This window comes from Lineus longissimus, chromosome 13 (genome assembly GCF_910592395.1).
Source record: "Lineus longissimus chromosome 13, tnLinLong1.2, whole genome shotgun sequence".
NCBI lineage: Eukaryota > Metazoa > Nemertea > Pilidiophora > Heteronemertea > Lineidae > Lineus > Lineus longissimus.
The window spans coordinates 9,489,103-9,503,814 of record NC_088320.1 but is presented as its reverse complement, the minus strand read 5'-3'; the positions used below and the strand labels follow the sequence as shown (position 1 = coordinate 9,503,814).

The 14,712-nt window shown below is 41.6% G+C and overlaps 1 protein-coding gene and 1 long non-coding RNA gene across 3 annotated transcripts; one reads left to right on the top strand and one right to left on the bottom strand.

Moving 5' to 3' along the window:
* Positions 1 to 639: 639 nt before the first annotated feature.
* Positions 640 to 4,726, top strand: LOC135497955 (uncharacterized). 2 transcript variants are annotated; one of them, XR_010448975.1, is made up of 3 exons: positions 640 to 985; positions 2,995 to 3,299; positions 3,431 to 4,726. It is a non-coding gene; the product is annotated as an uncharacterized LOC135497955 (long non-coding RNA). The 2 variants fall into 2 exon arrangements; XR_010448974.1 differs by lacking the exon at positions 640 to 985 and adding an exon at positions 2,224 to 2,652.
* Positions 4,727 to 9,388: 4,662 nt separating this feature from the next.
* Positions 9,389 to 13,765, bottom strand: LOC135498051 (uncharacterized). The gene is made up of 7 exons (XM_064788199.1): positions 13,639 to 13,765; positions 12,148 to 12,369; positions 11,788 to 11,877; positions 11,201 to 11,440; positions 10,605 to 10,763; positions 9,992 to 10,180; positions 9,389 to 9,677 (listed from the first exon to the last, which is right to left on the bottom strand). Exons 1-4 carry the CDS (start codon positions 13,649 to 13,651, stop codon positions 11,280 to 11,282), a joined length of 486 nt encoding a protein of 161 aa, XP_064644269.1. The 5' UTR covers positions 13,652 to 13,765; the 3' UTR covers positions 9,389 to 9,677; positions 9,992 to 10,180; positions 10,605 to 10,763; positions 11,201 to 11,279.
* Positions 13,766 to 14,712: the final 947 nt, after the last annotated feature.

The window sequence follows — 14,712 nt, the reverse complement described above, 5'->3', positions numbered from 1 at the left end:
TGGGGGACTCATCCCCCAATGTACTGGCTAAATATGTCAGAAGGACGGGGGTTTGGGGGGCTCCTCCATGTCAAACAGTTGTGTGAGTTCACTAGAGATTGCTCTTTACATATTATCGTGGGCATTCTACGATTAATGAACAGCCAATCAGGAGTCCGTTATAGTGAAGGAGGTTAGGTTGTTGATCTTTTGTTTTAATATATGGTCACTGCCCGCTCGCCCCCCCCCCCCCCCGATTCCACCCTACCATAGACCCTGCATTTAGGCCCTACCCTTTTTAGTGCAGGCAATGCTTTGAATTACCGAACATCTGCCTTTGACGTCCCCGTTATGCGCTCCGACCGTGCGCCCCGACCAGTACGAACTGCCGGTGTAAAAGTAGAAAATGTCCCCTGGAAAAAGTGTCCGGCCCTATTGTATTCTGCTATAATAATAATATTTTTATGGTCCTATTATCGGGTCTATCGAGACCATGACTGACAATGCAATAGCTCAGAGATTGAAGCGCATAATAGACTCCTTTGTTTCCCGGACATTCTATCCTAGGACATTTTAAACTTCTACACCGGTCCAGTGTGATCGTTATTGTAGTCCTCTGAAGATATCAGCCCGAGTCAGCTTGCAAGCACAAGGAAAATAGTGGAAGAGTACCCTCCCCTGATCCCCACCCATAAACGTGCCCGCCCACGGACCCCAACCACCACCACGCCTTTGGCTGCACATTGATTTTTTTACTCTCTCCGCCTCACGTTTGATTGGAAATGCCCCCAAGCTCAGGATGATAGGCCTACTTTTTCCTATTCCGCTGGGTGATGAGTCAACCGAACGTAATCACGACGCCAACGGAGGTTCTTCGAATGCATTGCGAAAGTGACGAAATCAGCGCCTCTAGTCTCAAGATTGCGAAATGCTCCAATTCATTTGTCGTAATATATCGCTTACCATCGGGACGAAATGGATTCTACCAGTAACAATAATGATACAGGTAATAGCATGGTTAATGAAGATTTAGCAGGTATCAATATTATTGTGAAGTTTTCTTTACATAATCGACATTGGTGGTGTTTGGCCAACCAAACCAGCCAGCCCCTTTCGGTACAGCCTGCATACAATGTCAATAACATAGACCTATGCACATGATGCATCGAATGTAACTGAAATGAAATGCATGAACAGCAGGGCAGCTGCTGTGCAGACTGACATAGGTATAAAGGGCTAAACTTTAGAATCCCCGATCGGAAATGACGTAGTTTGATCGCATTCAACTATAAATCCATTGAACAGTGGTGCTTGGTTGGTCAACCGATGACCTTTTTTTGGGGTGTGATCGGGGATTCTAAACTCGTTCCGTATAAAGTTATTTATGGACCCTTGACATTTAATAATAAGCAGAATCTTGATTTGTTTGCTTGTTTCACCTATAGGAGATGGGTAGGCCTATTACTATTATTGGTATTATTGTTAATGTTATGTTAGGTGAGCACACTCACTGACAGTGACACTCACACTCACGGGCCATCATGGCCATGGCCATGCAGACGCAGTGACAGTGTGGGCTATTATATATCACATAAACTGTGAGATGCAAACTTGTGATATCGCGATATGGGTAGGTAATCATTAAGTGCATCTCACGGTTTATATTATAAGCCCACAGTGTGACGACAATCACAATTGAATAATGTCGATGCCAAAATCATGCGAGTATCGTATAGCGAGGCTATAGTTTTGTCCAAGTTTGTTACGAACTGACTACGGGTACGGCAGCCGTATCCCCAATATGAAATTGAATTAAATGCCGAATTTTCATCGTTTACTGAACTTGAAAAGGCAAAAAGAATATATGAAGATGTAAACTTTTGCAAGATGTATACTCGGAGGTCTCGAACGATCGAGAAGTGCCTGAAACGGACGCCGAAGCGGCACTTTAATCCACAACTGCAGTTTGGCGAGCTGTACGAATAGCCAAAAAATGTTCAGATACGGCTGCCGTACTATAAAAACCTAAACGGCAGTGACGTAACCGGAGGTGAATGCTTTTGCGCATGCTCAGATCACTGCCGTACGAATAGCCAAAAAATGTTCAGATACGGCTGCCGTACCCGTATCCTCGGCCAAGTTGTTATGTAAACTTGGAAATCTGGACTTTTACTACAGCAAATACATTACAGTCATAGGCTTACTCTGAAAAGGTTCCCTTCAAACTTGGTACATGTGCAAACAAAATTGGCATTTGGATTGTGAAAAAAAAGGATGCAACTGTGACTCTTTCCCGTTTCCCTCTCTCTGCAACCAAACAATGGAGAGAATAAAGTTTTAATCCTTCTCGTATTGTTCTGGACACTCTCCACGCATGCGAGGAGTTTGGTCAGGGTCTTTCTCGAAACTGTCTATTGTACTGCCACATCGTGAGAAGATGATGGTATGGTACAAATGTAGATAGCCATGGTATCTAGCACTGCATTTACAGAAGCTTAGCAGCCCACCCGGCCTTCATGTAGGCCTACCGGTACATTGATTTAGTTAATGAATTATGAGTGACTTCCTCACGCACGCTGTTATTGTAACTGAACCACTGAGGACCAGGAATGCTTATTAAAAGTGGACCCACAATGATTATGATGACAGTACAGTACTGCCACTTTTTAAAGGGTAATTAAATTAGCGCCATGTCTGCATGACAGAAATAGTAAAATGGGGATACAAAGCAGACCTGGCGATATATTATCGTGCAATGTTAGCATCATTGGGAATTGCCATTCTAAATTTTAACTTCTTCATTTTTGCGAAAATTCGGGCTGCATAGCAGCCATCTTTTAAATCTTTTTTCTGATTTCATTGCCAATGGTTGTATGCAGAGGTACAAATAATACCCAAAAGATTCAGGAGCAGATACACTGCCACTAAAAGTGACTGACAATAATCTTCAGATTGTGGCATGTGACCTCTTTGCTAGACCGTCTGACCCAGATTTGTTTGCCTTCTCTTTTACAGGCTGCACCAGCAAGTAGGCCTGAGGCAACTTCTCAACCTGTGAACAATAGGAAGTCAGTCAAAGCTAAGGTATGTGTGTGACCAAGTTTCCATCACCGAATTCTTTTTAGACCTTGAGATTGTTCGGACTTAACTTGTCATGTCCAATCTGTCATCATGACTTTATGGGAAAACCTGTGGCATGTTTGTCAAGGTTCCGCAGCAAAACATCCCCATAGCATAATGCTGCCACCTCCGTGCTTCACAGTCGGTACGGTGTTCTTTGGATAACCCCCCCCCCCCCCGTTTTGCCAAACGTACTGCTGGTAGTTGTGGCCGAAGACTTCGCTTTTAGTCTCATCAGACCAAAGAACACTCCTCCAGAAGGCTCTGTATTTGCCCACATGTTCTCTCGCAAACTTCAGCCTTGCTTCCCGGTAGCGTTTTTGAAGTAAAGGCTTCTTTCTTGCCCTGCAGCCTCGTAGTCCACTACGATGCAAGACCTTCTGGACAGTGGACAGTGACACATTTGTCTCTGTAGCTTCTAATTCCTGGCAGAGGTGTTTCTTGGTCGTCTCGGGGTTAATGTGCACCTTTCTAACCAATGTGGGCTCATCTTTGGCTGTCAGCTTGCGCTTTCTTCCTGACCTTGGTAAGGTTGCTGTTGTCCCTGGGTCCCTGTACTTCCGCTTTATTGTCTGAACTGACGCCCGTGGCATATCAAGCTGCTTGAAAATGGCTCTTAGTGAAGTACCAGACTGGTTCAAGTGGACAGGCGACTCTATCAGATCTTGAGAGTACTCCTTTGACCCCATGATGGCTCTAGTCTAAGCTGGCAAATGACCTGAGCAGAAACCCAGTCCATTTTATACTGCTACAGTGGCGCCACCTGAGCTATGACATAATCATGATGGTCAACAGGTAGTGGAGACAAGATAAAAGCCATTGCATAACATATTTGCCCACCTCAAGGCCAAACAACTATAAGGTAGGTGTATGTAAACTTATGACACTCTGAAATATGCATTGTTTTCAAATAGAGCTCATAAAAACAATGAAATTAATGAAACAGAAGTATGTTTTTTAGTTGATGACGAGATGTGATGATAGACTTCCTGTAAACTATATACTCTTCCTGCGTTCTGTAGTTGCAGAGAAAAAGACAGGGTTATATCATCCTTTGAATTGTATGTAAACTTTCGAGCACGACTGTACTCTCTAATTTTTGCCTTGGCCTCCAGAAATAATAGTGTATTTTCAAATTCTTTCTTACCAAACCTGAGTGTGTGTTATTATTGCACCACCAATATCCAATTTGATAACCAGTACGCATGTACCCAATGGTTTGGTTGTCTAATTTTCTAATTGTAATTTCTAATTCTAGTGTAAAAGTCAATAGTTCCCTTTTTTGTCATGGTAATGTTGTGGGCATTTTCTATTCTTGGCTCACATGGGTGAGCTTATATCCTTACGATTTCATCTTGTCCAGCATTGTTGGCTTTGACTTTGTCTGTCGTTAAGCGATTTTATCATATACCCTAAGTGCAGTGATCTGGCAGACGTATATGATAAATAGAAAACTGCACGAGTGTCTGATCCGAGTATCCAGATTGCACTCGATGAATTTCTACGCAGGTCGAGAGCTTTTCAAGCCGTAGAAAATCATCTCGTGCAATCTGGATACTCGGATCAGACACTCGTGCGGTTTTCTTATTGTACATGTAATGTAAGAAGCACTATCAATGGAAACACGTACCACTTTTTTCAGAAAAGAAAAGCCAGCAAGGGAAAAGCAAGCAAGGCAAAGGGTAAGAAATTTTTATTAGATTCAAGTTGCCGTGTTGGAAATAACAGTGGTCATAAGATATATAGAAAATGTAGCACTTGTCTTCATGGCATCATTGCATCACATCATCAGGAGGATAGGATTTTTGATAGAAATTTGCAACCATAAGCTGATTTAGAAATTTGCAACCATAAGCTGATTTAGAAATTTAATTTGCGGAGCAAAAACAAACAGTTATGTGATATTTCCATTGAAATAATGGACTCCTCGGAGTGCATGATACAATGAGATTACAAAGAAACATTCAGCCAAATGTTCAGTTGTTGAAAGGTTTAATGAGGAACTGACCCCTGTATCCTCATATCCAATCGGGGGAGGGGACAATTTGGTCGCATGGCCATCAGAATGAAATGTAATTGACTTATTTTGCAGGAGACTATTGCGCAGCTGAGAGAATAGACAACTACGACCCCAAAAACAACACGTATTACATAAAGTGGCAAGGATATGATGCGTCCCACAACTCATGGGTAAAAGCGGAAGACGTAACTTCTCCTCTCATCTCTTCTTACAAAGAAAAATTAGGTAAATCATGATTGAAAGGATTATGGCTGTGTGCTCTATGCAGTTGATGTTGTAGTGGTTGTGAGTCAGGCTGATGCAGCAGTTTCTTAGAGGTAGTGCCCAATTCAAACAACTGTAGCTTATCACATAATTATTGTTTATCAGAATTGTGGAGTCAAAAGGAAGGATTGACAATCAATTTATTGAAATTCCTTCAGATGATACATTAAAAGATGTCATAAAACTCACCTGTCCATTCAAAAGGCTTTTGTATTGCAATTACAGAACGGTTTCTATTCAATAAAAACACTTCGCTGGTGAGAAAATTGTTGGGAACACTTCAAAGCAGTGGAAGTCTTTGGTTCAAAGGCATCTCAAACCAGTATGAGGTTGCAGCATGAATGCAGTGTAATTGAGATTTGCTTGTTTTCTTCGCCTTAATTCCATATATTTTGGTAGTGTACCCTTGAAGAAAACGATATGATGTCGTGTGATACTAATATCTGCATAATAGTGGTTCTTTTAATTTCCTCTATTTTAGGTTTCGGAACGCACAAGAAGTGATGCACCTCATGTCTTTCGATTGTTGAACAAATTTATGTGAATTTGTGCAAATCCTCCCGCCTGTGTTTTTTTGTTCAGTGGAATTCACGTATTTCGGTATTCCTTCTTCACCTCCACGCATTATTCATTCTGACATAAACTCGCATGATCACTTTTGATGAAAGATTACATAATGGATAATATTGAATTCGTACAAATATTGTACAATGTAAACTTATCATATCTTTCAAAGGTCTCATTAAAAGTAAATGTAAGTTACATGTACATGTACTGTGGAATTATTGTTTTTTCAGACAATCTGTGGCTGTTGTATACATGTATCATTCAATAAACGTGGCGTTTTTCATATTATTAGATACATATATAGTCTTGCCTTTATCTTTGCTACCTCCCAGCGACTTGACTACATGTATTATAAGGGACCATCTCAAAAGTATTTTGAAGCCTAAAAGACTACGGGTAAGTCATTTAGTCTTTTTGAGTGTGGTCACACCCAAGACTAAGTGACTTGAGTCATTTTTGCTTCAAAAAACATGTACCTGTGAGATGGTCCCTGAATTCATACCTTGAGACAATATCCAGACCGGCACTTAATACTGAGTTTCTCTTGAATTGGCATCCATAGAGAAGTCTGGCTACATGTGCTAGGATTGCAAATTACAGCGTACTTTACATGTACATTGGACTTGGAGCCTCCCTCGGTGGATACCTCTCTAATAAGGACACTGGTGCTGAATTGGTTTGGGTGGAATTCCACAACCAGGACGCCTTTCAATTGCAGACGATATTGGAGTGTCCTAACAGCAAGGTAACACTTTACTTAGACAACGTCACGTCCAACAAGAATACACCTGCCACATACGGAAATACTGCCTTTGAAGACGTCATTCAGAATGTTTGGGTTACTTAAGGATTTGTCACACCCACCCAGAATATACACAAGATGTCATTGAAAATGCTTAAAAAAATGTCACATCCCACCTGAATACGCCGAACGTATGGAAATACCGTCTCTGAAGACATTATCCAGCATGGTCGGTTTACTTTCGACACAATGTCACATCCAACCTGAATACGCCTGATCATATGGAAATACCGTCTGAAGACATTATCCAGCATGGTCGGTTTACTTTCGACACAATATCACATTCAACCTGAATACGCCTGATCGTATGGAAATACCGTCTCTGAAGACATTATCCAGCATGGTCGGTTTACTTTCGACACAATGTCACATTCAACCTGAATACGCCGGACCGTATGGAAATACCGTCTCTGAAGACGTCATCCAGAATGGTCAGTTTACTTTCGACACAATGTCACATCCAACCTGAATACGCCTGATCGTATGGAAATACCGTCTCTGAAGACGTCATCCAGAATGGTCGGTTTACTTTCGACACAATGTCACATCCAACCTGAAAACGCCTGATCGTATGGAAATACCGTCTCTGAAGACGTCATCCAGAATGGTCGGTTTACTTTCGACACAATGTCACATTCAACCTGAATACGCCTGATCGATCGTATGGAAATACCGTCTCTGAAGACGTCATCCAGAATGGTCGGATTACTTTCGACACAATGTCACATCCAACCTGAATACGCCTGACCGTATGGAAATACCGTCTCTGAAGACGTCATCCAGAATGGTCGGTTACTTTCGACACAATGTCACATCCAACCTGAATACGCCTGACCGTATGGAAATACCACCGTCTCTGAAGACGTCATCAAGAATGGTTGGTTTACTTTCGACACAATGTCACATCCAACCTGAATACGCCTGATCGTATGGAAATACCGTCTCTGAAGACATTATCCAGCATGGTCGGTTTACTTTCGACACAATGTCACATCCAACCTGAATACGCCTGATCGTATGGAAATACCGTCTCTGAAGACGTCATCCAGAATGGTCGGTTTACTTTCGACACAATGTCACATTCAACCTGAATACGCCTGATCGATCGTATGGAAATACCGTCTCTGAAGACGTCATCCAGAATGGTCGGATTACTTTCGACACAATGTCACATCCAACCTGAATACGCCTGACCGTATGGAAATACCGTCTCTGAAGACGTCATCCAGAATGGTCGGTTACTTTCGACACAATGTCACATCCAACCTGAATACGCCTGACCGTATGGAAATACCACCGTCTCTGAAGACGTCATCAAGAATGGTAGGTTTACTTTCGACACAATGTCACATCCAACCTGAATACGCCTGATCGTATGGAAATACCGTCTCTGAAGACGTCATCCAGAATGGTCGGTTTACTTTCGACACAATGTCACATTCAACCTGAATACGCCTGATCGATCGTATGGAAATACCGTCTCTGAAGACGTCATCCAGAATGGTCGGATTACTTTTGACACAATGTCACATCCAACCTGAATACGCCTGATCGTATGGAAATAATGACTCTGATAATGTCATTCAGAAGAGTTGGGTTTACCTACGTATGATATAATGTCACTTCCAACCAAAATACTGCAGCTGCATATGGTATGTAATTCAGAATGATGGCTTACTTGAGACAATGTCACATCCAACCAGAATACACCTACCGCATACTGAAGCACAGTCTTTGAAGATGTCATTCAGAGTAGTTTGATTTTTCTCAGTAATCCAACAGCCCGCTACATGTATACCTGTACATGCAGGACAATACAATGGTCAGTCACTTCAAAGCGTGGCCTTCAGGGGATGGCACAAGGACAAGGGCAACTTGAATACACAACCTTTCTCAGTCAAGATGAGGCAGATGCTACTTGACCATACACATCTTTGACACCTGTCTGCTCATTTCCGGCAAAAATTAATGGTTCTTTATACATGTAGGCAGCCTGATAGTATCAGCTGTGTTCACCCAAGGTGAGCAACAATGAAAACAAGTGCATGTATTTTGATGCAAGAATCATTTAATTGCTGCTGAAATTCACATTCAGCCAGTAATACAAATCTGCTTATACATAATTGGTGGATTCACAATATATCAGATTACACAAAAGGCATTTTCCAAGGTCCCTAGTGGTCCGGCAATAATTCTAAGTCGTTTTGGGAGTTGCAGGACATCAGCCTAGCCCCCTGCGGTCAGATAAAAAAATTAACCAGCAGCAGGTACCCCCCTCATGATTAAGTTCGTCCCGAGGGCCGGAACATCGCTGTATCGTCGAACAGTTGGCAGATTCCTGAGCGCCAGACGAGCAAAAAAACTCTCACTGAACAGTTTTGCCTCAGTTGACACTTTTTGCCATACGACGTCATTTTAGGGTCGTCACAACACCTGATTTGTGGCGTAGTTTCCCAATAAACTGCATTGGAAGTTCGAACTTTCACTACAAAAAGTCACCTTATTCACAAACATGCTTCTTGAGAACCTCTGCAAGGGCCTTAAGAGATGCCACAGAGTTCCGAAAACGTTAGCATCTCGTGGCATACTTTGTTAGCTTCGAGTGACATTTGGGGACACTATACCCTTTTAGGCAAACTTATATCAAATCAAGTCGAAAAAGATCGGGATTTCTGAAATAAATCCGGCTTCAAAGGGTTAATTACACGTACTCAATGCCAATGTCATCACAATCCTCCTCCTCAGAGCTAGACGCATCCTCCTCCGAATTTGATTCTTCACCACCAGGTTGCACCTCCCCTTCCTCAAAATCCACCACGATCTCTATGTCAGTGTCTATACATTCAAATACATCTGTTGCTTCTAGGAGAAGGTCTGTGTAGAATTCCTTTGATTCCAGCAGCAACTTCACCAATCCATGGTTTTCTTAAATAGAAGGAGAGCTGGACATTAAAATTCTGAAGTCATCAACAAAGGCAATGCACATACATCTGCAAACCAATAGTTTATGTCTGTCCAGTTAGATTAATGAAAGGCATTCAGTTTGAATTAATTCAAAGTAGGGCGTAGTACATTTGTATTAGTAAACTGAACCTGAGCTGGGAAAGAACGAAGTTGCAATCAGATCCAGATCAGCATCCACAGCCCAGATTAATTCAGAGGTAGTGCCACAGCAAGACAAGTACATGTATGCATCAACCTCCACAAATGTTGGGTAAAAATAATTGCATGGCCACTACCTTGGTTTTTGATGGCCTCATTGTTCACGGTGTTGATTCCGTCTTCCAAGGTGTTGGTTTTTTTCTTGAAGAAAAGAACAGTTGATACCATCTCTTGAATGAGCACAGGCAATTCCTCGATGTACCTGGTCATGTGTTCATGTATATCAACTATTTTCTTCTTCAAAGCAAATGTTTCTCCCTTGTTCCCTGAATTGAAGAAACAAATATTAGGACTACAGGCTAAAAGTTTCTTGCTCCAGCCCTCCTACATGTACATACGAAACGCTGGTAAAAATACATGCTGGATATGTCAGAAATGTGACTATAAGATTGAGGCGCAACTTAACATTTCACTTGCAACCAATGCTACATTGCAACCAAACTGTGTTAAATGTACAAGGTAGAATGTACTTTACATCACTTGAAGACCAATGTACCAGTAAGCCTAGAGCAAAATGCCGACCCAGGCTTTAAACCTCAAATTGCTTGATAAACAACAGCTGGATCAATTTCTCTGAACAATCGAAAATGACTGCAGGACATTACCACTTGGAGTTATTTGTGTCCTGGACTTTGTGTTACATGTACTAAGTGAAGTTTGTGGGTAAATGAATATGAAGTGAATGCCAACCTGCAGGATTATGCCAAGGCAACAAATAGTCCTCTTGCGTGACTTCGTCCACAGAAACATGACAGTCTGCTTTTGAATTGTACAGTGTAACACAATGCTGAAGTTGCTTTCTCTCCTTTTCAAGACGCTTTCGTAGAGAAGCCCAACTCTTTGAAGCATCTGAAATGAAAATGATAAACTTTTAAACTGATCTATATAGCAGTGAACTCGACATGCATCGTAACTGCACAAACTGCTAATATGAAGAAAGCCCCTTTAATACTGTCGTGTTAATTGCTATCTTTCAAATCATGTCATGTTATTTAAACCAATGAACTTTATAAGAATCTGAAAAGAATGAAAGTGTGTATATAATCAGATTGAAAAACTCCCGAAGATAGGGCAGAGGCTGGAAAACCTGGTCAACAAACTGGGTTGACCATGGCACAAGGAAAACCGTGGTGTTCTTGCAGCTTCTATCTTCAGCTCCAGACTCTGAATCACATTCTAGAGAACAAGTTGTGTTTTGATTAAAGAGCTGTGTTCCTTCAGTTATTTTTAGTGCCTGTTACATGTACACTTTGAAAACAAATTTATCTCCTATAAATATATCATACCTGATAACAGCTGACGACGCACATGAGACACAAATTGCACATGATGAACTATGTTTTCCCATTTTCCTAAGTATTGACCTCAATACTGGCTCCCGCACCTCCTCCCAACTCTCCTCTTGTCTTTGCTTCCGGTCAGCATGCGCAACAAAATGCCTTTCTTCCATTCAGATTCAGTGCCTGGCACTTCAGTACTATTGGAAGCCCGAATCCCATTCAGAAGCTCCATAAGTTCAGCTCTCACTGTAAATTAAAAGTGCATTGATAAATACTACCGAGAAAGAAAAAAAAAGTTCCTAAGTGTTGATTCGAAAATACCATTATTTGCCTTAATCAGCAGCCAGTGTTGCCCAATTAACCTTTAAAAAAGAATAAATCATTTGCAAACTATAACCTGACTTGTGATCAACACAAAATTCAAAATTTAGATGAATCAGTTAACGTCGTTTGACCTCTGCAGCCGTAAAAAGTATGGTAGGTCAAATCGGAAACTTACTCCTTATAAAATACACAACTTGATTTGTGTCTTGGAATAGAGCCAACTAGCTGATGAATAAAAAGACCTTAAAGTTAAAAGACAAATCACAAACCTTGCTGGAACACTTGAAAATCGAAAGGTGCATCGATTTCTACTTCATGATTACTTGGTAGCAATTCCTCAGGAAAATCCTTTAGTTTCTCTGGAAAAACAAGCAATTTTGAAATTAAGGCCAAATGCAGATTACACCAGAAAAGATGCAATTTCTTCCATGGAATTTCTTACATAAAAAGGGTGGAAAAGACTAATTTTTCTGGTTTTATTTTAAAGATTGGTGAGAAATTGGTGAGAAATCAGTTAATTGCACAAATGTAAGACTAGTCTAGCAGCAATATTTTTCCATGTATAAAGCCTAATTGAATATTGATGGCTCAGACGAGGTGAAGGCATTTGTCAACCAAAAACAATCTACCTGTCGTTGAGGTTTTCTTCCCTTTTCTTTCTCTTCTGGGAACTGATGGACCATCTATAGCACCATTGATGTCCCTGGATGGAGCCTTCACATATGGCTTTAAGTTCTTTTTAGGATAGGTTTTCCTCTTTTCCCTGCGATAGGAGGCAGCCAACTCTTTGATTCGTGCATAATGCCCTGCATTCTCGCAAGAAGGATTATCACCATTACCATTGGATGATGCTGAAAAACAAACACATAAAGTGACAAATACTAATAGTCAAAACTATGACTTAGCCTAGACAAAATACAGCCTCCATGCAGGCAACACTCGATTTATGATTTTAACAAACACGAAATACTTTTCTACTGAGTTTTGTAACACCATGATTCTATCCAAATGGGCCATTGTGCGCTAGAGTGACAGGCCTTTCAATTACGTGGAGACCTCTACACCCTGTATTTTTTTAGCCTATTTTGGGGGACATGTTTTTTTGCTTTTTGGCTTAATTTGGGGACATTTCATCACGCCAATTTGCCTGAACAGCGATGTCATAAATCAAAGTTAGTGACTGATATCACCACATACACCTGAAAAATCATAATTTTAGGGGAAAACTTTAAAATGAGGCCATTTGGATGAGATTTGGTTATGTTAGGGGTCAAAAAACGCTTTAGGGGGTCATATTTTAAAAAAAAAAGAAAAAAAAAGACCTAATTTGGGGACATCCTGTACGGTGTAGGAATCATGTAATTGAGAGGCCTGAGTGACCTTATACAGTCCTTCGTAACTGGGAGTGCTGACCTGCCAGATTTCGGTCTCATGTTCACGGGCTTAGCGCCTTCGTTGCTCAAGAAATAGGCGAAGAACCCCCCCCCCCACTGCGATATCAGGCTACGCCCCTGAACGTTCACGTGATACATGTTCTATGTTATTTTCGAATTGGTCAATCACTGTGCATGAGGTGACTTGTGACAAGACATCACATGGAAATAATTAATGCGATGACAGGGTAATCGGCCTGGGAAATATTGAAACGCCACAATATTTGAGGCCACAATTCATGAATTACCTCTTTTGGCAGAATGGCAGGCACGCCGGTCTAAGTCAATGAATGTGAAATTTTGAATTTATGGTTAGGGCCAGGGGGGGGGGCGGCCTGCCCGCCCGGCAAGCGTGGCCACACAGGGTAGGCTAGGCCTAGGGGGTGGGCATGGTGGGGGGGGGGGACTATCCCTACCATTACATCAATCATCATCAATGTGTATGTCAATGATGACAAATAATGATGAAGATGTCCACGCATCGAGCATTTACATACATTTACGGCAGCAGCATGGGGATGCATCTCATTTATCAATACAGGTGGTAGGCCTAGCTAGGCACGTGCCCTGCTGGGCCTGGGCCGGGGCTGGGCGACGGCCATGCTTTTTTCTCAGATCGATTTAGGACAATTAGCCTAGGTGACAAAAAAACAACACCTTGGTTGGCGACCATCTGGCTATACTTACCACCAAATTCCATGGTCAGGATATTTGATGCGGTCCTAACTATGACATGGTCTACGTTTCATAGCCTACCGGTACTTCAAACCGTAAATAGCAATGGAATTGAGCAAAACTGAAATACTACAACACCATGAACACCATCCGATAAATCGAATGTCGTACGTTCTGTATCCCGCGAGATCTCGAAACTACTGCGCACAGGCGCGAGAAATTATATAATAGCTCAATTGCCCCCTACCCCTTCAATTCAGCTCAGGCCCCCTCGACTAACTACCTCCACCCCCCCCCCCCCAAATGTAAAATGATATCGTTTTTAGATTTGCTGTCGGTGTAGTCGGGGTTTGTTTGTCAGTCAAGGGGGCAACCGAACGGGGGAGGGGGGGAGTTTCACGTGCCTGTGCTGCTGTTTTAGTAGCGGCAGAGGCAGTGGCTAAAAAAGTAGCACGAGAAACGAGGATGAGCTGATATAGTTATCCAGTAAAATGGGTTGCCGCAAATATTGACAACTTTAAAACTGTCGAAAACTTGCGTGAAGATTTATCAGAATAATTGAAGAGTCATGAAACTATATGATTACTGCAAACCTAATGCAAATCTAAAACATTCATACGGGCTGGTTTTGCGAATAGATGGATACCTTTGTTTACAAAATGACGTCACTCTGACGTCACGCATAACTTAAAAGATACTTCGTTGCTATAGTTCATCATTATCCCACTGTAGCGCAATGTCTGTTTAGTTCCACCCCTAGCTGAAAGGTGGGGCAGCCTGATTTGGATCGTGGGATATGTACGTTATAAGCCACTTATACCAATCGTAGATATACCACTATTGTTTGCGGAGAATGCACTGAAATTCAAGACTACTGTGAACTTGACACAAATTTTCCAATTTGATGATATTCAATGGTTACATAAGTGAGATTTTAAAACCAGCGTCAGCTCCAAAACAAGAGAAAAACAACGGTACTCACTATAGCATAGCTATGTGGAAACTGGTAACAAATGCCTCTTGACTTCTCATGACTTTGATGTTATGTAAGCTTTACTATCTTGACCTAGTTTAATAGGAGTACCC